Below are 22,351 nucleotides of genomic sequence, written 5' to 3' on the forward strand. Positions count from 1 at the left end.
TCGTTTCAGCCTATTTGTCCCTTCCCCGTCCGAGTGTCGGCTAATACATTCTTGTTACTGCTCTGTCCCCGGCCGTCTTGTTTGCTGAGCTGTCGATCAATGTCACTCCCTCCACCTTTGATACTTTTAACTGCACCACCCGTCTGTCTGCTCCGCTTCACACTGTGCTTCTGATTGCAGCCACTGTCCATCAGGTTGCCTTATAAGTGCACCACGACACCGAGAGAGAGCTGCTGCCGCGACAGTAATTATAGTCCAGCATGCTTTTGCTTCGGACATGTCGGTTCAACACATGCATGTCTTTATGCGAAAAGAGCTCAGCTCGGGTACGAAAAAAGATTTGTTACCTTTTCTGGGTTGTTGGAGCCATTTCATCAAATGTTTTGTTTTTCTTTGTAAACATACTTAATTTACAAATGGAACAATAGCAGGATAAATGGTGATCAGTGTACAGCTTATCTAAAATTGTGTATTGCAGATAGATCATAGCTATAATACATCTTCTGGTATGAGAAGAACAAAAATAGTGCATATACACGTGGAAACATCACTAAAGTACAACAGTTACTTGGATCACAGTCGATGCTGTACTGGCTGTTTACACGTGTCTCATTATCCAACATCTCAATACGCTGGGTTTGTCAAAACGTACTAGAGCAATAACAGACTAAAAGGGAATGTTCACAGTAATCTGGGAAATCAAAAAGCCCAAACCTTCAGTGTGTTCACGGGCTTTGAGTCTGAGCAGCCAGGTTGAGACAACATAAAAATAAATTTAATCAAAGAATATGGAATTTTAAAGTTGACGTCTCAGCATGATTGAGAGAAACTAATTTATATATTCATAATCAGTTGTCCAGTTTTTTTTTTCCTCTTTAAAGCACTTTGAATTTCGCCTTATTGTTGAAATGTGCAATACAAATACTGTAGCCTTGCCTAGCCTACTGTATATTTCAGTAAATATATAAGTAAAATAAAAACTACTGGACTGATCTAAAGTAACACGATTTAAAAAGAAACCAACACATCCTCTTTCCACAAGAGGGCAGCTGTCATCTTATACACAAATAGCCTCATGCAACAGCAAAGTCTGTTCATGTGTCATTTAAAAAGGAGTTGTGATCAGTAAATAAGCTTCATTTGTATAGTTAAATAAGAACTGATAATATATCAGAATAAATGACATGATACAGGAACTGTATCTCAGCCTATTGGATTTTGGACATTTGTCGATTAAAGAAAACTCCTGAAAAATGTTTAAAATACAATATAGACATAAGTTACTGTTACACTTTGAATGTATTAAAGGGGATCTGGATGGTTGACTGGGTCGCATATATATTCAGCCACTTCATGTTATTGCCAGCCAAAGATGGAACAGAGTCAGAAGTGAGAGCTGGAGATGTCCTGTGTGAAAACAGGAAGGAATCCATCACCGATCGACTCTTTCAGGACAGCACCATCACTTCCTGATTCCTAATTCCCTATTCCTGCACTGAAGAGTGAACACACAAAGAGAATAAAAACCCCAGCAGGTTACAATGAAACTAAATCAAGCTCACTATAGCTGAAGGAGAGGAAAGACAGAGTATAATAAAGTGGATTTTCTATGATAGAAACTTTTAATAAGGTCACTTTAAAGCTGGGTAGATTGGAAGTATCCAACTCACAACATAAACTTCTCTTAAAAAGGCTGATGTTGGCAGCAGTAAAAAGCACAAGACAATTAAACATATGCAACTTCATCTACATGTCAGTTTTACTCTGCCACCCCAGAACATTGTTCTGTATTAAAGTCATTAAAATATTTGTGCTGACTAACTTCCTTGCTTTTTAAATGTTTTCCTATTTTAACCTGAACAAACATTTCCGTTTTCAGTTTGCAATGCAGTGGCGTTCACTGTAAGCACAGATCAATTAGATTTACTTTAAAAAAAAAACTAAACTAAAAGGGCAGTGTCTTAAAAACTTCTCCTTAAAAACTTCTCCTTAAATGTAGGAAATTGTAAAAAGTAAATATATATATATATATATTTTTTTTTTTTTTACTTTTTTATATAGTTTATATATATATATATATATATGCAATATTCTAAGCAGTGAGGTGATTTCACCTTAAACAATTTGTGATATCAAACACCCTGCAAAGTTACTTCACTCAGTATTTAACGCTTCCACATCTTTCTTTTCAAGAACTACTAAATTAAGCAAACAGAGGTGGAAAAAAACAAGATTGGTTTCTAGTTTTCATTCTAAATTAGAAACAAGCTGCTTTGCTTTTGACTATATTCATTATAACAACCTTACAATTACCTTATACCCTTGAATATCCACATAGAAAAAAAAAGTCGAAAAACGTTGTGGGACAAAACCGTTCTACGAGACGCTCCAATCTGCCCTACTACCAAGCAAATTGTAAAAAAAATTATAATTCAAACAAAACACTGATTTCACTTTAACACATTTCTTAAGAGTAATGGACACAACAAAACACTGAGATCATTTTCGGGAGTAATTATTTGGTTTTGCAAAACTATAGACATTTTCATGTCACAGAGAAAAACTTTAAAGTTTAAATTTAAAGGTTGCTATGACACTGTGTTACCAGTCTGGCCCACTCAAGATCAAATTAGAATGTATGTAGACCCTGAACTAAAATCTGCTGTAAAACGTCCATGTTTTAGCCCATAATGTTGAAATAATTGTGCTCTTTTCACAGTTCAAAGAAGAAGATAGACCCAGCAGATGCCGGTCATGCAACTTTATGGATCCCAAAAGAAGAAGAAGAAGAAGAAGAATTTTGATATATCTAAACATCTTCTCCTGCGGTTTGCAATATATCAAAGACACATCAAATTAATGAATGTGGTATATAACAACACTATAGTTGAATTCTATTTCATTGTGTGTTTACAAACTGTTATGCTATATAGTTCTGACTTTCTTGGGTCAGTGCTTTGTCACAAGATAAACATTTGCATTTTAACCAGGCCAAAAAGGAATAATTCACCAAGACATGCTACAATAGCATACAGTACATATAAACACACTTTGATTTATTGATATGAGTGTTTCTAGCTTCAGATTATGTTGTAAATGTGTGAAAAGGCTGTTTTACCTCAAGTATAGCAGTACTTTGAATTCAAGTTAACACATGAAGACACATAGTACCATAAATCCAGTCTTGAGAAGATGGAAGAGGATGCCTGCAAACATACAAACTCAATGTAAGCAATAACAGGAAGGAGAGCTCCCACCGTATATTAATATTCAATTGTTAAACCCATCACATCTGGCACAAAACCTTCCGATCTGGCGTGACCTTGCAGAACATAAAAATTATCGGGGGGAAATAAAATCTAAATTTATATTTCCAATATGTTATTTTGAATTCTGGTATATTCACTTGGGGTGGCACTGTTTTAGTCTAAAAAAAAAAAAAAAAAAAAAAAAAACTCTCTTAGTCTTGCCTGAAGTAGCTTTAACATACAGAGAGGGTGAATCTGTAAAAAAAAAAAAAAAAAAAAAAGAAGAAGAAAGGGCATGCTGACGTTGCAGAAATCATGTGTCTTGATAAGAAACACTATTGCAGCAGGATTTCAGATCTTTCTTCACATCTGGACAGTCAACGTAAAACTAAGTTGAGTCATTTCTTTCATTTTTAGTTGTAACAAAATCCAAAGAGAAAAAAAGAAGACTTATGCTTTCTTTCCGTTTTGTTGTTTTACATTTATGCATGTTGCACCAGGATCAATAAACATGGCCTAATGTTAGAATACTTATATTTATGAGTACATTTCACCTATTTCCAGGTTTTGTACAAAATAGTTCAAAGTGTTTTATCATCCCTTGGAGGAGCGGTTCACATATTATTGAGAAAATAACACAGACGACGACAAAACCCCACAAGTAACATCAACTCACGTTCATTCATTCAAACAGGAGAAGGAGTTTCTTTGTCTATTTGTGCTGCAGTTTGCCCGTGAAAGTCTGAAGAGGCAGCTAAAACGCTAAAACAAAGAGAAAACACTTGTCGTTCATGGATTACACATCACATTGGGTTGTATGAGGCCCCTGAAGCAAATTCAAATGTAACAATGGCTTACCTGATGGGAATGACCTCACGTGGTCGTACCATTGTCCTATTTTACCTTCTCACTCCCCCGTGGTGGCTGCAGCCTGTGCTCATAAACATAAACTCCAATTACCTAACAGATCACTAACAGACAAAAGAGTCTGTTGAACTTTGACTTTAAAAACTGTTGTTGGAATCAAACTCACCAGCCGCTTCTCAGATTGACTCTGGTGGACTGTTCCCGATGAGGCCATAAGCAGGGAAAATAACACACACTGCAAGCATCCCCTTGAGATATTAAAGTGTTGTCATGACCAAAACGTAACTCAAAAGTAGATCACACATTACAATAGTTTCATATTTTTAGAATTTACTTAAATTTTGCCACTGTAACCTTCCTAGATTTCGTCCGAAGTTGAATAAATTGTTTGATTGCAAACGAAGTCCGGCCCAATACACAGTGGTACAGTGAATGTGTGTGTTTGTCTCCATGTGTTTAGAGTGTTGCAGTCGACAGGCCAGAAATCAGGCAGGAAGGGTGTGTTTGCCGAGCGGTTTCCTCTTGAGTAACTTGACTGATCAGAATGAGCAGGAGGTGTGAAGGGCGTGTTCTCGCTGGGTTTTTGTGGTGTAAGCCACGCCATCGACTTCAGCTGTCAGTGCAGACGAGCAGAGAGGAGAGGACAAAGAGAGAGAGACAAAGAGAGAGCGAGAGAGAGAGAGAGAGAGAGAGAGAGAGAGAGAGAGAAAGAGAGAGAGAGAGAGAATAGAAAACAGTTGTGCGGGGCCGCAAGAGAGGGCAGGTCCCGTGGACAAGGGGCCCGGGAAGCTCTCGTCTGATTGCAGCGTGTCCATGTGACCCGGTTTCCGTTGGCTGCCGGCTTCCGTGAATAGTAAAGAAGAGGCATCGGCGCTTCAGTCAGTGCAGAGGGAAGCAGCTGAACTTGACACACACACGCACACATACACGAGAACGTGCTCTGCAGCTGCAGTTCAACCAGCGACATGGTCAGGGGATCAACCGTCAGTGGCTTGGGGAATCCGCACCTAACCACCACTGTAAGTACCTGCACTGAAGGCTGCAGCGTGCACAGATATTCTCCTAAGACCAGAAGATTTACTCTCTCTCATTCAGAAATACTCAATTTAAGCAAGTTAAATCACTCTATTGACGGTGTCAGATGTTGTATGCGATGTCCGTTCGAATCTGCTTGTTTTTCACTGTCCTGCGGGTTGTGTGGGTTTCTGGTGGGCGAGGGTCAAAACGGGGAAAGTTTTAATCTGCAGACGTACTTATTCCCGAGTGGTCCACACTTCCTCAGAGCACAGGTTTAGAAACTTTGTCACGCAGTACCAACATTATGACGTGTTAAACATTACGGATAAACTGTTTGCTCAAGTGTTGAAATTCAATACCAAACAAGGATTAAACGTTTGTGGTCCTACAGAGCACATCTGAGTAAATATGCAGTGATTAACAATGCAGATGAGATAAAAAAAAATGACACTGTACAAGTGATGCATCATTAAAAATTCAAGACAGATTATCAGAACGTTATTAATGTGTTATTATTCAGTTTTATTGTCGTTTACAGTGTGAACGTGAATAAAAATCAGGTGTGAACAATGATTTAAGATAAAAATATGAAAAATGAGTAGATTACGAATTGAATAGGAATTAAAACACTCAGTGAATACAATATGGAAAAACAACCAAAAAAAGATTTATTATGATGTTATTATCTATTATATGATCTTTTCATGAGAAATGTTACATACGAGAGGAAAGTTGTAATGGACAGTGATGTAAATGTAGTGAAAGAAATGAGGACTTTGTTGAACGGCATTAATGTGTAAAAGACGATGAAGAACCTGTGTGACTTTTGCTTTGTTATGCTCGTTGTTAAAGTTGTTTGTTTTCTTAACCAATCTTTGTCAAATGGTCAAGTGAATAAATTCAAAACCTGGCACTCGATATACAAATCTGAAGAAAACTAAAAGCTGAAGCCTGTCCCTGTGATTGTGAATATTTCTGTCTGTCCTCCCGTCCGCCCTTCAGACTAAATCAACACTTCAATGACGATCCACCGCCTCACTTTGCTCATTTCACAGTCCATTCACTGTGCAGAAACGAACTCCCAGACCACTCACGGGGATACATATAAATCTATTTTTAAACAAAGGGCTCATTTACCATCATTTCAATCAAACCCAAATGCAAATTCTTGTTAACGATGATTTTGACCTAAAGAAGAGCGCTGGAGGTGGAAGTGCCCCCGCAATCACATTGTATGTCATCGACACCTGCCTACATGCCAAGTCTGTCTGGGAAATTTCTTTTCAAAGATAAAATTAGGGTATTTATGCGTCACGAAGGTATAGAAGTTAACGGGCTGTCGTGACTCTATCTCCTCTCCTGTCGTCTCAACAGTGAGGATGATAAAATGCCAATCCACGGACTCATTCCCATCCTGCTTTGCTTTCTACCAATATGGAGGATCCTGACACCGGTCTCAAGTCACCCACGAAGCAGCCACTGCCAGCTGGTAAAGAAATGTGTTTCTTTCACTCAATTTTGCTTCAGAAAAGTCTCGTCTCATCTTGTGTATAAAGGTGGATTCATGCTTTGTGTCATGAGCTCTGTGTAATATTATCTTGTGAAATGTATCTTTTTTTTCTTTCTATCTTACAACATTTAAATAAGCGATGCCTCTCCGAAGCTCCGTTAACATAATTAGAATAATATCATAATGTTTAAATGTACTTTCTTTACGGTCAGCGTGGCCAAAGTCCCCACATCTCCACGGGTCAGTCACAGATGAATGCAGTAATAATTTTAGGCCCGCAGCAGAAACGAAAATCAACAAATACAGCATGCAATTTCTGTTTTTAACTCAGGTACAGATACAGATACAGGGGTCGGTTAGAATTGATAAACAAAATCAAATCACACTGTTTCAGTATGAAGGACAGGAAATTCAGCATTGGGCTGTACAGCATGAGAAAAGGAATGCCTGACGAGAGTTCGAAGCTTCACATTTGTCCAGGAGAGTTTATTAACCTACCGCTAGCTGGTAACACTGTGACAAAGGGAACTGAACAGGAATTAGGAGCCAAATTTCTATTGTTTAAAGTACAATCAGACATTTATATCACATTTAAAAATAGACCAGTGTCAAATCGAAATATGCAGATTTTTACCCGGAAGGGAACAGCTGAAAGACAATCGTCTTCTGAGTGACATTTACTGTAAAAAGTTCCAGCGGTTCAAGAGTTAACCTTCCACATTTCACAGACCTAAAAGCGTTTGTTCTCACTTTCTCTGCAGGTATTAAAAATGGCTCTCTGCAACAACGGCGAGCGCTCGTCAGTGCCGTCCACACTGCCCGACAACATCGAGGAGCTTCATCTCGACTACAACGCTATCCAAACACTAAAGGACACTTCTCTCTCCCGTTACCCTTCACTAAACAGCCTGAGCTTCGCCTGTAATAAGTTGGAGAAATTAGAATCAAGGACTTTTGAAGGCTTGAAATTGTTAGAGAGTCTGAATCTCGCAAGTAACAATCTTTATATTGGCTACCAAGAAACCAGCCGCGCATTAAAAAAGTTACCTCGTCTGAGGGTTTTAGATCTCTCTGAGAATAAGCTCGACAACGAAATGGTTGTCGCTCTTCTTCAAAATCTAACATCCTTGGAATATCTCAATCTTTCCGGAAACCTCCTGCAAAGGCTGGACGAGGAGTCGTTCAGGGATCTCCACCAACTCAGGGAACTCGACCTGCAGAGGAACATCATGTTTGAGATTGATGCAGCCTTCAAGAACTCTCCCAAACTCCAGCGGCTCAACTTGGCCTTCAACTACCTGCCCTGTCTGACCGACTTCCACATGACGCAGCTGGTGGTGCTCAACGCCAGCCACAACGCCCTCGAGTGGTTCATCTCGAGACAAGACCTCAACGACACGTTCCAGCTGGAGACCCTCGACCTCTCCAACAACAACCTCCTCTTCTTCCCTTTCCTGCCCAGCCAGAGCCGCCTGCGGCACCTGTACCTGTCCCGCAACGTCATCAGGTTCTACGAACTGTTTGCCAACAACGTCACCTTCCCAAACTCCAGCACGACTGTTGAGTTTTACAATCTGAAGACGCAAGCTGCGAATGTGACCGCTCGGCTATGGGACGACAGCCTCCACGGTGACATTTCCTCTCTGGAGACGTTGGACCTGAGAGAAAATCAAGTGGAGTATTTCCCCGAAGGATTCGTCCAGAAAATGCCAAACTTGTCCAGACTCCGAATGTGCACAAACTGCCTCCAACGTTTAAATCTAACATCAGAACGGTTCTCGAGCAATTTGTTCGAGCTGGACGTGAGCAACAACAGGCTGGACCAGATTTTGGCGGACGACGGAACACTCGCCGGTCTTGGCAATTTGACGTACTTTAACTTGAGCCTGAATAATCTGGTCAAGCTGCCCGTGAGATTGTTTTCCTCGCTGCAAAGCCTCCGGTCAGTGGATGTCAGCTACAACAACATAGATCACTGCCTTCCTGAGGAGGCGGAGGTCAACACAAGCAGCTCAACTTGCGTGGAGTGGAACAACATCGAGTCTCTGAGGCAGCTTTACCTCAAGGGGTCCAATCTCAAGACGATCCCAACGTCTGCCTTCACGGGGCTGTCGCTGACGCACCTCGAACTGTCCGATAACCCCGGACTCATTTTGCAAGAGTCAATAGAATGCCTGAGCAGAACGTTACAGCATTTAGGTTTAGGAAACACTCACATACAAGACTTTGACTTTTCACACTTCCATAGTCTAAAGTCTCTGAACATTTCAAAGAACTCTCTGGAGCATCTCCCGCCGTCCCTTTTGAATCTTGACCTCCGAGTGCTGGACTTGAGGGACAACAGATTGTCCACGATCCCCCCGGGACAGGCCAACGTGTTAGCACTCAATCTAAAGACGGTGTTCCTCTCAGGAAACCCGTTCAACTGCTGCCAAACAGAGTGGTTCAGGACGTTTGAAACGGCAAAGTTCGTCGACATGGTCGGGCGGTCAGACATGGAATGTGAAGATCTGTTTCAGGGGACACACCGTGTGGAGCACCCCGAGTCGTTCCTGTGCTTTGACCAACGAGGGGAATCAATAGTGTGGTACATCCTACTTGTTGTTTCAGGGTGTCTCTTTGTTGCGATCGTTTTAGCTTTTGTTCTGCTCGCAGCCAGACCCAAAACCCTGCCGAAATCAATCAAGAAGAAATATTTAAGCATACGTCTTAGTGACACTTGATAAACCCTGAAATGAACCTTTTGATGAAGGAAAAAAAATAAAATAAAAATGGAACTGAATGTGTGTTCATAATAAATGCATTTGTACCATAAAACGTTTTGGCTCTGCACTGTGAAGAATTCAAACAAGGAGGTGTCCGCTGTCTGACATCGCTGCATGGTGTTAGGTGAAATGTGGCGTGAAAAACCTAAGTTTGGTTCTTGGTTCTTGTGGGACTTGTGTGTGAGTGTTTGTGGGTGTGTGTGTGTGTGTGTGTGTGTGTGCGCGCGCGCGCGTGTGTGTGGGCGTGTGAGTGTGTGTGTGTGTGTGTGTGTGTGTGTGTGTGTGTGTGTGTACGTGAAGATATGCAGAAGTAGTGCGATGCAAGCTGTTGCTATAAGCAGCAAAGGAAACATGAAATTTCCTGTTTTGCTGAGATGTGCAGCAACTGCCCAGTTCTGTATCTCACAAAGGAGGGGTTTGAAGTTTCCTTCCCACCAGCGAAACGAAGACGCACCACTGACAACAAATTCCAGCTTAGGGGCCGACTCCGGCTCATCTATCGTGTTGTGTATAGTTTTTATTGGTAACTTCATGCCAACCGATTCAGATATTGTCACGAATTTCACAAACATACTCAACAAACAAATAAACACATCAGATTTGTATTAATAAAAAAAACAAAAAACAACAACAATACATGTATTTATGTATCTTTGTGAGCAACATGTGCAGTTTCTCTGCAGCAGTCGTGCTGGTGGATCAGTGTGCAGCTGTACAGAGTGCAGGAGAGCAAACCAGAGAGTAACCAAAATACCACTGTGGTGATGTTCAGGGTCATGGCGGTTGTAGCATAAGAAGAGAAACCAGAGCGAATCTTCGCCAAAGCCTCAAAGCGCCATTACTTTTCTGCATATTTTGTTACTCCAACACTCCGAGTGTAACGGTGAGCGGTTTATATTGAATTAAGATGACTGAGTAAGTTCATTTGGAAAGCAAGAAGGGAAGCTGCAGAAATAAAAGTGCTGATTCTGGCCTGACTAAACAACTCACAAGCAGAATGAGATCAGTAAAGGACCTTGTAAGCAAAAAAAAAATAACATGTATCATTGGAGGAAACCACAGATTGTTGACCAAAAGGATTTAATTTGATTACTCAGGTCAGGTCAGAAGTCAACACACAGCTTGATAAACTGGGTTAGAAGGTAATCACACAGAATGACAGAGGTCCATTTCATGGTTATTTAACACACTTGGAAGATTTTATGAGGTAAGTTCACACCGCATGCAAACAAGCTGCAAACCAGGAGCACACACACACGCACACGCACACGCACACACACACACACACACACACACACACACACACACACACACACACACACACACACACACACACACACACACACACACACACACACACACACACACACACACACACACACACACACACACACACCGATGCAGGTTGTTTCCAGCTGCGGTTAGGACGCGCACTTCCAGTACCTACGAAAGCAAGTACGTGTTCATTTTGTTTTCAGTAGTGGTCACACTTCACTAATAAATGAAATCGGACCCGAAGTGGTGAAAATGGATTCATTTTGAACAGACGACGAGCGTTTGATTCTCTCTTTCCGAGCATTTTCTAAAGCAATTTTGACGTTTCAAGATAGAATAGAATAGAACAAAAATACTTTATTAATCCCAGAGGGAAATTCCTTTAAGCATTGCTCCACACAGAATAAACAGAAAGAAGGTTGAATATCAAATATAAGAAAAGATATAAAACTAACCAAAACAAAATAAGTAAGTACAAGGCTTAATGTTGACTAATAGACGCACAGAAAGGCTGAAATTAACCAAAACACAGCAAACACGATTAACAGGGAGGAGTTATAGTCTTATGACCACAGGAAGGAAGGACAAGTTCGCCATTTTAACCATTTTATCTCTTTGCTAAGTAGTTTTGCTTGTTTTTCTCTCAATTTTGAGCTTTTTTGTTTTTTCCCTATTTTAAATCTAGTCATTTTAGACCTTTTCTGTTTCATCCAAGAGGTAAAAGTCGTTTTTGAAAATGACTCTGGTGTGTAAATAAAATAAAAACAAAAATAAATCTTTGTTTCGGTATAATTTAGTGAAAGCTTCAGAGAGCCACTACAAAGGGACCGAAGAGCCACATGTGGCTGCGGAGCCGCAGCAGATTGCAGACCCCTTGCAGAAGTTACTATATACTGTATGAGTACTGGCCCTCTGTGGAGTTAACCCGACGCTCCGATTGAATCAATGACAGTTTTAAATGTCAGGCGGCTGTTGAAAGCGTCAGGAATGGTATAAGGTGCGACTGCACAAACTTTAATATCGTCCTTCACTGAACCACAAATCACCCCGCAAATGAACATTACTGTGTGAACTAGCGTCTTCATCAAATCTTCAGATCAGATTACCACTTCACTTTTTTAACCTCTTTCGCCCTGCAACAAGTGTAATGTCAGTCGACTGAACTGTAAGACTGTATTGATCAACCAGGGGTGTTCCTCAGGATTTATTGACACTAAAAAGTTCTGTGTTCATATAGAAAGTGTCCAGTGAATTTTACATTTTGAAGGTGCCCGGCTGAAATGGCAGAAGTGTTTTCTGAGCAGCATCTGCAGGGAGAATGAGGCCCGACCACAGAGGAAGTCCTTTTTCTCAGGCGAGCTCTCGCTCATCTGATCTGCTGTGAGAACTGGTTGAAGCGCGCTTTACCTAACCGGGTGGCGTTGAGCTTCAGAAAGAGGAAAATGCGAGAGGTTTAGAAGGACGTTGTGTGATGAATCAGCTGTGGCGCTATGAGAACCATTCGAGCCTCAGATGATCAGCTTTGTGATGATGCTTCTGTTAGGTATGGATTTAATTACTCTGAGACAAATATATATTTTAACATTTTTACTGTTGACACAATCTTTATAGATGAATTTTACCAAATGCTAAAAAGACTAAATAAATACTGAAATGTTTTAGAATGCCACTGAGGTCAAAGGTCTCAATATTTCTGCTGACTCCAGCATGTTCCCAATTTTTTGGTGTGTTTTTGTAATGTGATGCACAGGCAGCTTCTTAGTCAACAGGCAGTTTGCAAAAGCCCACTTCCTCTTACCCCTTCCTGCTTTTATGACAGGCAGGGATGTTGCTCTGTGCACTGGACTTATTGTTTGACCAGGAGGTTTATTTTATGTGTGGCTGTTTTGCAAAGCTGAATATAAGTGTTTTAAAAAACAACTTATCAGTGGGGGCTTTCCTGGCTTCTTTAAAGGAAGATGATCAGCAAGGAGCCCTCATGATGCAAGAGGTCAAATAAGGACAAAACTGTTGCACAGGCTGGTCAATGCACTCCAGAAAAAGCTCGCCAACGCCTTATTGATTTTCCTCAAATAACATTTCAAATGGTTTTGAGTCCCAATAAAACATGGTAGGGAGAAGTTACTCCTGTTCGAGCCATAGGATCATGACCGCCGGCTGAGCATTGTGCAGACCGACTCATTTTACTAGTTATGAATCTGATTGTAAGGCGCAGTTGTGCTAAATGTCAAGGGAGTGCGGGACACGCACTTATTGGCGAAAAAATCAGTAACCTTCTCCGAATTCAGGATGTCATTATCAAGATGCTCTTTTTAAAATGACAAAACAACAGGAAGTTATTTTGTGTTTAAAGAATGGCTAAATGAAGCCGAAAAAGCTGTAACCCCATTGAATGTTTTGTTTAAAAAAAAGAAAAAAAGAAAGTGTCTTTGTGTATTTGGCTGCACAGTTTTGATGTGGTTAGCACTCTTTCCCCACAATAAGACTATCTCTGGTTTGAGAGCAGATTTGGAGCGTGCATTTAGGTGAATTGGTGACTTTAAATAGTCTGTAGATGTGAATGAGTCCGTCTGTGAAGATACATTTTCTATACTTTTACACACTCCATTCACAGCTACATGTAACAAATTTCCCCTTGCATCTATTTCTTTTATCATCTCACTTGCCTCAGAACCCGTCTGATGCCAGCAAAGTAAAAAAGAAAAAAAATGAAGCTCATGTCTCCACTGCCCTCTAGTGTCCACACCAGGAAACATGAAACGCATCTCACACACATAAAAGCTCTCCAAGCGCTCGCTTTAATGCATCATATTGTAAATTTATTTTACAGTCGTATGCCATCGTTATCAGTTACACACGAAATGAAGAAGCGGCTGTGCAATAATATACTTAAATCTCCCAGGAAGGAACAAAATATTGAGACAAATTTACATGTGGAGCTGAAACGTAAATTCAGAGGAAGATGTTAGTAACATCGTTGTGAAGGTAAAACCTCGACTTTCTGCCATTCCTTTTGTACAAAAACATAATAAAGTATGTATTTCTGATTACACAGTTGCTTTTTTTGGTTGGAAAATGTCAGACAGAAATATAGAAAAGTTCATTTCCAATTGTAAATAATTTAATTTAGGGAATATTTGGGTTTATTATTGTAGGAGGAGACTGGAGGGGCAGTCTCAATACTGCTGGTGTAGCTGCACAAAGGCTTGTTTCAAAGTCTTTTCGGTAGAGGAAGGCTGGTTGACGTCGAACGAAACTGACACACAACACATTTGATACTGTTAAAATACTATTCATGTTGAAGATAACCAGTACAGCCACCGAGCTATAAGATTATCCAAAATAATTTCACTTCAAATTAAAGTGTTTCTTTTTTTGCAATAAAAAAAAAAAAAAAAAAAAAAAAAAAAAGAAAAGAAGAAGTCCTCAAACACAAGTCATATCAAAAGCATTAAGGTCACTGTCGGAGATAAATGAAGAAAAGCTTTATGAAGTTACGGTTCGGGAGATGTTCTGGCACGCATTTCAGGCATGGAAGCAGATTTTTTTTTAGAAACGTACTGCAAAACAAATGAGGGTCCGTAATATGCTTCATCCCTACACTCGTGTTTAGTCATTCCAGCGCAGACTCCGCTACAGCTGAGACCCCCTCTCCTCCTCATGGGTCACCCTCACTCACTGAAACGACTGAATGGGAGAGAAAGCGAGGCGCGCCGCCACCGCCTCGGGTATAAATACGGGATCGCGGCCGCAGAGACGCCGTCAGTTCAGCAGCTCCAGGTAGGTGATTGGCACTTTGCCCTTCTGGCTGCCTCGCTCGCCCATCAGCCAGTCGGTGTCCATCCCGGGGACGCTGCTGACCGCGATCACCTGGAAAGACAGAAAACAAGATTGACGGTCCTCAAGACTCAAATTGATATTAAAACAATAAACCAACAGCTCATGAAGGCTCGTGGGTAATCGACCACAAGCTTGTAATGGAGCGTTTCCAGGAGAGGGCGGGGCTTCGGTTTTATTCAGCAGAAGGAAAAGGAACTACTGGTCCGGATTTAGACTCCACTTCCTGTTTTAAGTTTTTATGAAAAGAATTACAACTGAAGACAAAAACAACAACACATCCAGTGTGCATGAGGGCAACGACGACCGAGATGATTTCTCTCTTGCTTCAAATCGGCTCAAAATATAAAAATCATGTGAAACTTATAGTTTTCTGCAATAATTGGTCATAAAACCCACATCACAGCTTAACCTAATACTAACAAGCAACCCCAACAACCCCTCCAGCATTGGGCTTGTTTTTTTAAAGGCCCCATATTATACAGTTTTTCCAAAATAATATTCAAAGTGTATTTCTCCAAATCCAGCCTTGGTCTTGAAGTTCAGATGGTCTAAAAGTCCCTCTAGTGAGCTCTACTGAGAACAGGCTGTTTCTTTGTCTGTCCATGGGGAGAAGAGCTTTCTGGTGTGTCAAATGAAGTGGTTTCCCTGTTAACTGGTGACCTTTTATCCTCCCTTGTATCTGCCAATAACAGACATTAAAGACGCGACAGAAATCTGTAGTTGTCCTGAAAAAACCCCATTCGACAGGGTTTACAATGCAGTTTCCCCAGTGTCGTACCTTTTGTGAGTCTTATTTTTACTTAAGCGGTTACTAGCGGCAACCACGGACAGCAAACCAAGTCGGTCACCATTTAACGAGGAAACCAGTTAATCCAAAACACCGGCACGATGCTCTAATGTTTACAGTGAATTTATCGCTATGGCTCGTATAAACGCTGTTGCTCATACAACTGTTAAGATAATTCTGCATAACAAGGGACCTTTAATATCATTGTTTGCGTGCTGTCACGCTCACCTCGTCAGCCAGCAGAGAAAGCTCGCTGCTGCTGGCGGCGTCGTAGTCGTAGAGCACCCGGGCCTTGCGGCTGCCATTGGAGCTGCGCAGTTCATTGAATCCGCCCGACGCCGCCGAGCCGCCGTGGCCCGCGGACACGCTGGGCAGGGAGGCCGACACGGGTATGGTGGGCACGGAGATGCTGGCCCCGCCCGACACCGACGACTGGTTGTTGTTGGAGAACGACGAGGGGAAGCTGGCGAGAGGGAGAGGATCGAGTTTTCCTCCGCGGCTCATCTCGGTGTTTCGCGCATCAACCGTTAAAATGCCTCTTACCTGCCGAGCTGCTTTTGCAGATCCACCATGTACTGGTAACACTGAGCGTAGTACGTCGTCTGGGCCTCCACGAAGTCGTTCAGGCAGCGTAGGTGGTGCGCCTGGTGACGCACAGGGACAGATGGCATCAGGGAGCTCAGCTGAGCGCTAACAGGCCGCGTGCCGGCAAAAGGCGGCCACGCCACCACAACAATTCACCGGCGGTTAATTGGCACATACGTGGGTGCTGCTGACGCCTTCGAGCAGCAGCCGGGTGATCTCCGCCTGCCGGTCGAACTCGCTCTGGGTCATCCTCAACTCCTGCTCGGCCTGAGAGCGAAGAAACAACCAGTCACTCATCATCCTCCTCTAATACGCTTGTTTAGAGGAATTTTAAAAAGGACAGGATGAAGAAACACAGGACGGACTCGTGAACATGGAAACATGGAGGAAGCGGGGAGACGTAAGCAATGATTGGCTGTGTGTCGAGGGGGAAGCGTTTCCCCTTCCTCATATTGAGCCCAATGATTGAATACGATGGAATAATGGCTGGAAAATAAAAGTCCAACAAAGATGCGGACAATGGCCTGGCTGTCCTGCACACGGAAGAAGTGTGGAGGAAGAGAGGCCACAACAGGTTTTGGGTTCTTGTCGGACTCGTCCGCGAAGACGGCGGCAGGGAGGGGATGGAGAAAGCAATAGACAGCAGCTGTTGACACTGTCACCAGGGGGCTTTCAGTGTGTGTGTGTGTGTGTGTGTGTGTGTGTGTGTGTGTGTGTGTGTGTGTGTGTGTGTGTGTGTGTGTGTGTGTGTGTGTGTGTGTTCGATTCAAAGATGGCTCCAACATTCCACTCACCTCGGTCACTTCCTCTGCTCACATCTGCTGCTTTGCGTTGTGAAAACAGTGACACAGTAGTTAGAGCTACAGCTGCTGCTGCACGGCCACGGCCAACACAGCACATCCTCACGCTCGGCGTTCGCCAGGCGACAGCGGCAATAGTGACGCAGCGCCGCGCGCAACAAGCATCGCTCGGCTCTCCTCACACTCACGGCCAATGTTTGTGCGGGGTGAGAGCAGGATTGAAAGAATGATTCAAAGGAAGGGGTTGCTGGTGTTAACCAAGAGAAACTACTATTATACACCTCTTGTACGTAGGTGGCCTTCTTTCTCTCAGGCTTCCATCGCACAAATGCTGTTTTTGGAGATTAAGCTCAGAATTATCCTGAAAATATCCACCAGGCAGACAATCTTACTATTTAAGAATGAGAAAGTTTTTACTCAAATAACACTTTGTAATTTACTTTTTCCCGAAGACAAACACATGCTTAAATGTTTAAAGATACTGATTATCTGTACTTGTAGATTATCAGTAGCTTGGTTGAATACACGCTTTATCTATTTCCTCATTGGCACACCCAGACAGTTTTTCTCTCTGTGTGGACGGGCGTCAGGAAAAAGTGTGTGTGTGTGTGTGTGTGTGTGTGTGTGTGTGTGTGTGTGTGTGTGTGTGTGTGTGTGTGTGTGTGTGTGTGTGTGTGTGTGTGTGTGTGTGTGTGTGTGTGTGGTGGGGTGGGGTTAGGTTTTCCAGGAAGGATCGTGTCCTAGACCCGGCTCAGTCGATAAAACTGAGGTCACTGGAGATCATCTTCAGTCAAATGAAACACAGAGTGGAGGAGTCGTGTCACTGTACGCAAAGCTTTCCGTGGCAGGAACACAAAATGTGCAAAAAGTAGTTAAAGTCAGCATAACTAAGTATCTTGGGTGAGTTTTTCACCTTTTTTTGTTGCCATTTCAGGACAGTAATGCCGTTTCACCCTCTGATGTGTTCACATTTTCCTGGTTGAAGCCTGCTTGGCCTGCTAACTAACATGATGCAAAACAGGCATTGTCTTCTTTACTTCTCTTAATCTTCTGGCAGATTGGACAGAAACGATGTACGCTTGACGCGGCACTATCTGATGATCTAAAGCGTGTTTTTGTGGTTCACTTTAGAGTTTGACAGGTGACTACACCGTCAAGAACTTCATTTACGTTAACCCTTTCCTCCTGCCGGCTCAATACACCACCGTGTGGTGAAAACTTTATTAAACACAATGGTAAAGGAAAGCTTGCTGATTTCGGGATTCAAACAACACAACAAAAAAATAAAACATTACATATAACCACTTTCAGGCTGTAGTTCACTTAAAAGCAGCTTCATAGCACTCACACTAAAATTGAAGTAGATACGTTAACCGCCACAGCTTGTTTCCCAAACCCAGAGGCACAAGGCGAATATAAAATTAAGAAAAGGGCCCGATGATACTGAGAAAACAGCCGTCCTCAAAAAGGGAACTCTAAACTTCCCATCGCCGCTCTTGTGACTGTCCGCAAGTCACAAGAGATAAAACGTTCAGCCTCGCGTTGTGTAACCGAGTGTGTCAGTCGTCGCTTGTGTGACTTCAGACATGGATGGGGAAACGCCCCGGCGGCTTTTCTTCCACAGAAAGGAAGTTCGCTAATGATCCTACAGCAGGAATCCACCGCAGTTGTCCGTGAACTGGCGGTAGAACGCGCGCGTGTCCAACTCACCGCAGCGCGAGCGTCGGCCATCCGGGCTTTCTTTAGCCTGGTTTTGGCTGCGTCCAGGTCCAAACGTTTCACCTGCAGTAATTTACGCTCTTTCTGGACACAGAACACAACAGGAATAAAACCATCAGTGACACGATTTGAGCTCTGCGTTTGGATTTCGAAGCGAGGATGCGATTCAAATATTATTCTATGAATTAGTATTATTCTATGAATTGCCCACTCCTGTGTAAACCAGGGGTGGGGACCGATTCTGAGTGCCGAGACATAAGCGGAGTTCAGTTTTGCTCAATAAGAAAATTATCTCTTGAAAAAAAGCAGTTTGTGTCTTTATCTATATGAGCTACTATTCCCCCGTGTCACAGTTTACTTAAGTCTTTCACAGTGTTCGTCTTGTAATGGTGATTCAATTGATCTAAATAAGGAAATAAAATTTTTATTTTTTTATAATAATAATATTTTATTTATTTTTTCACTGTGACTCACCAAATGTGGGAGGTATGGTTGTTTTTCTGCTTGCCAATGAGGGAGACACCACGTAGAGACCAATTATGAATCAATAACGTGAATAAATGGAACATTTAAATGTAATAAAGTCCATCTTTTGATTTATAATTTCCAGTCAAGCACATCCAAACATTTGGTGCAGACTGTGAGACTTTTGGTTTTAAAGATTTCCTACTGGATAAAATTTGGGGGATTTAGAAAACTACTTTCATGCTATTTATGAACTTGTTCCATCTTTATTTTTGATTTTCTCTTCAAACGTGTCCTTCACCTGACATTACTGGCCATAATAAAAAAAAAAAAAAAAAAACTAATTAGCTTCAGAGAAAGTGTCAATGTCCAAAAGAGAGAAACTGTGATTCAACCCACCAGGATGGTTTTGAAGTCACCTTCTAGGAAGTTTCTGAAAGGTGTCAGGAAGTTGATGGCAGAACTTTGGATGAACTCCCGCTCTGCTCCGCCGATCTGCTTTTGGGTCTCGCCGCATTTTGATAGAGCATTTCCTGTCAGCGGAAGAAACAAAAGGTCACTTCCGAAGCAGCACAAGAATGGAAGCATTCAGCCTGCGCTGGAGAACACTGCAGAACGAGCTTGTTGTTTGTCGTCGAGCTGTTGGGATTCGTGACCAAAAGTTACGCCACAAACGGAGAAATACTTTGACGTGATCTCGACAGGTCCGGCTCCCCTCTGTAACACTGCACTCACCGTAGGCCGTTCCAGGACCGAACTCACCGCCCGACTCGATCATGGACTGGCCCAGTAACTCATGATTGTTCATCCGCGTGGGGACTTTCTTCTCCAGCTTCTCATACACAAATTCTTCTAGTCGGACATCTGCAAATTGAAACGAGAAAACTCAATTACAAAGTCATGAGATTACACTAAAAGAGCTAAATGTGACCTCAGGACGGTTGCGCCAAACAACCCCTTTTTTTAGTTTTCACGAGAAGTTCTTATTGGATTAATTTGTGCTCCTTCAACAACAACCTGCAGCCTGCTTATGGGTGGTATGTTTAATGTGAGCACAGCAAATAAAGTAGAACAAATCCAGTCCACCATGTCTAAGTCTATTACACAAGGCCGCGATCGGCAGATGGTCCGTCTGTGTTTGTTGTGCCTGTGCTGTGGTCATGCTGCAGCAGCGTGGCATCATGGTGTGAAGTGAGGAGGACGCACAGCTGAGCTTACAGACTTCACAGGCGCCCTACCTACCGATGCATGTCGGAATTTTAAACATTTAGCTTTAATTTTGGCACCTAAACATTTATAGACTGACAAAGACGCTCGCTGGAGGAGCATATACTATTTGGAAAAGTAGGACAATGTGTCGTGAAAGGAAACAGCCTGATGACTGGAGACACACGTTTGAACACAGACTGCATCTGCATGTGTACATGTTGTCACTATTACTGTCCAGTGCCACTCTACACATAGTCATTACACAGGAAGAAGTGCTTGGATCTCACTTGGGTTGGGCTGCAGGAGCACTTCTGTCTGCTTCATGATCCTCTCTGTCCATTGTTTGGTATTCTCAGCTCTCACCAAAAGGTTCTCCAAATGAGCATCCAGCTCTGTCTTCTCAGCCTGGCCGAACTTCTCCTCTGTAAACTTAACAGTAGGAAAAAACAAAACAGAGGTTAATGCCTTTATAAGAATATAAAAGCTGGGTAGGAGAGTTTACAAAACACTGCTGTGGCTTAGCTTCTGTTTATAGCAAAATCAGATGGTTTCTGAGGCCTGCTGATCGAGGCTCTGAACAACAACAGTGATGGCTGTACGAAAGACAGAGACACTACACAGACCGCTTCACACAATATTGATAATATAGCGCGACAGATCATTGGAAATCGGGTAATAATTAGCGACAAGATACACAATACTAGCCACGTTAGCTGCTTTTAGCCTGCGAGCTAATGCCTGTGTGAGTGGTTAGCCTCGAAGCTAACGCTAATTAGCGCCGACGTCCACGAACGAGACGGATAAACGTACCTGCACCGCGCGGCTCAGGAAAGTACCGGCGTCCGCGGCTAACCGCTTGACGTTAAAATCCATCGTGGAGAAATAGATGAGTCAATAGTTAGAAAATAAAAAAAGCTGGCCTGGCTCGCACTCACAGTGCCATCCCTACAGAAAATGTCATTGAAGCAACTTTTTGTCAGAGTTCCACCCAGCTGTTGATCCGAACAAAGACGAAAGAGCGACAAGAGAGTTACCCTCTCCACCCCGACGGGACAGCTGTGGCCAAATCCTGCGCATGCTCATACATCCGACGCGCTCAATGTCACGTAATCAAAAAACAAAACAAAATTTATATATTGCTGATAAAATTCCAGGCAAAAATAGTATTTGATTTAAGTGAAGGTGGTAACGCAGGAGAATAGACGCCCTAATTGAAAAACCCTGATGAGACACGGCGCTTTCAAGCAAACTATACCCAGTGCGCATATACGTATCTTGTTCCGTATGTTTCTATGGAAGCGTATACTCTTCGGTTGCGTTCACGTCACCAGGAAATATTGTTTTTACATTGAAAACGGATCAATAAGCGGAAAAAAAAACACACGTGGAAAAAAAAAAAGTTATGCAACGGAGATGGGAACTCCCCAAAAATAATACATATTACACAAGTAAAAAGTTATCTGTCATCACACTTGACACAAAATGAACCAAACAGTATAAAATGCAAATTCAATAGATGTTATTTTTAACTCTCACATTTTGACCCTGTAAAAGGACAGAGAGAATTTCAATTATTATCTGCCCTGGATCTACACCCAAGCTGCCTGTACTTCACGCCTCTGACACCCTTTACCGTCGATTCCTTTATGTAATATTGACAAAGGTCTTCTGGAGCACAAACAGGCAACACTACTAAGAACTTTATAAGCTGTTGGTGAACATCAATAGCAGATGAAGAGATGAACATAAACAATCGTTCACATGTTTAGTTTGATGCGGATTCCAACACTCTTCTTGTCTTCCTTTCTTCCCCTCTATGTGTCTGCTCTGAACGCTGAGTGGTCAGATGTCTGTCAGTGATTACAGCAGCAGGGTCTGTAGTCAGGCATCATTTCTCGCCTCGCTAACTCGTCTTGGAGCGTTTATGCTTCACGAGTGACCATTCAGGTCAGCGTGTCATACTAGCCTTGATAAGACTGAATCATAACTTTATAAATACATGGACAACTTTTTAGTAGTGTTACAGAAGTCAAGCTTGGCCTCGTGACCACATTTTCAATATGTTGGTCTTGTTTTGTCGTGCAATGCTCTGGTCTAGTATTTCCAACACTTTATTATCATTTACTCTGTGCTCATAAATTCTGTCTTTGAATTTATTTGCAGCACCCATCTTTAAGTTAAAGTAAAGCTCAAATCTGCAGCGGAACACATAAAACATCTTCGGGAGCCAGTGAGAGATTCCTTGGGTCATTTGATAAATCACT

The 22,351-nt window shown here is 42.2% G+C and overlaps 2 protein-coding genes and 1 long non-coding RNA gene across 3 annotated transcripts; 1 reads left to right on the forward strand and 2 right to left on the reverse strand.

Annotated features, from left to right (window-relative positions):
* Positions 1-2,452: 2,452 nt before the first annotated feature.
* LOC308125303 lies at positions 2,453-4,555 on the reverse strand. The gene is made up of 4 exons (XR_013936367.1): positions 4,282-4,555; positions 4,107-4,179; positions 3,925-4,010; positions 2,453-3,206 (listed from the first exon to the last, which is right to left on the reverse strand). It is a non-coding gene; the product is annotated as an uncharacterized lncRNA (long non-coding RNA).
* Positions 4,556-4,681: 126 nt separating this feature from the next.
* nrros (negative regulator of reactive oxygen species) lies at positions 4,682-10,014 on the forward strand. The gene is made up of 3 exons (XM_080489728.1): positions 4,682-5,134; positions 6,507-6,621; positions 7,404-10,014. The coding sequence occupies exons 2-3, from the start codon at positions 6,520-6,522 to the stop codon at positions 9,363-9,365; spliced, it is 2,064 nt and encodes a 687-aa protein (XP_080345854.1). The 5' UTR covers positions 4,682-5,134; positions 6,507-6,519; the 3' UTR covers positions 9,366-10,014.
* A 3,445-nt stretch (positions 10,015-13,459) lies between these two features.
* On the reverse strand, positions 13,460-21,100 carry sh3glb1a (SH3-domain GRB2-like endophilin B1a). Its single transcript, XM_080489482.1, has 9 exons — positions 20,898-21,100; positions 20,375-20,516; positions 19,614-19,742; positions 19,278-19,411; positions 18,405-18,497; positions 16,072-16,161; positions 15,853-15,953; positions 15,538-15,772; positions 13,460-14,552 (listed from the first exon to the last, which is right to left on the reverse strand). The coding sequence occupies exons 1-9, from the start codon at positions 20,958-20,960 to the stop codon at positions 14,445-14,447; spliced, it is 1,095 nt and encodes a 364-aa protein (XP_080345608.1). The 5' UTR covers positions 20,961-21,100; the 3' UTR covers positions 13,460-14,444.
* Between the last annotated feature and the right edge of the window lie 1,251 nt (positions 21,101-22,351).

This window comes from Lipophrys pholis (assembly GCF_963383615.2).
Source record: "Lipophrys pholis genome assembly, chromosome: 20".
In the NCBI taxonomy this organism is placed as follows: domain Eukaryota; kingdom Metazoa; phylum Chordata; class Actinopteri; order Blenniiformes; family Blenniidae; genus Lipophrys; species Lipophrys pholis.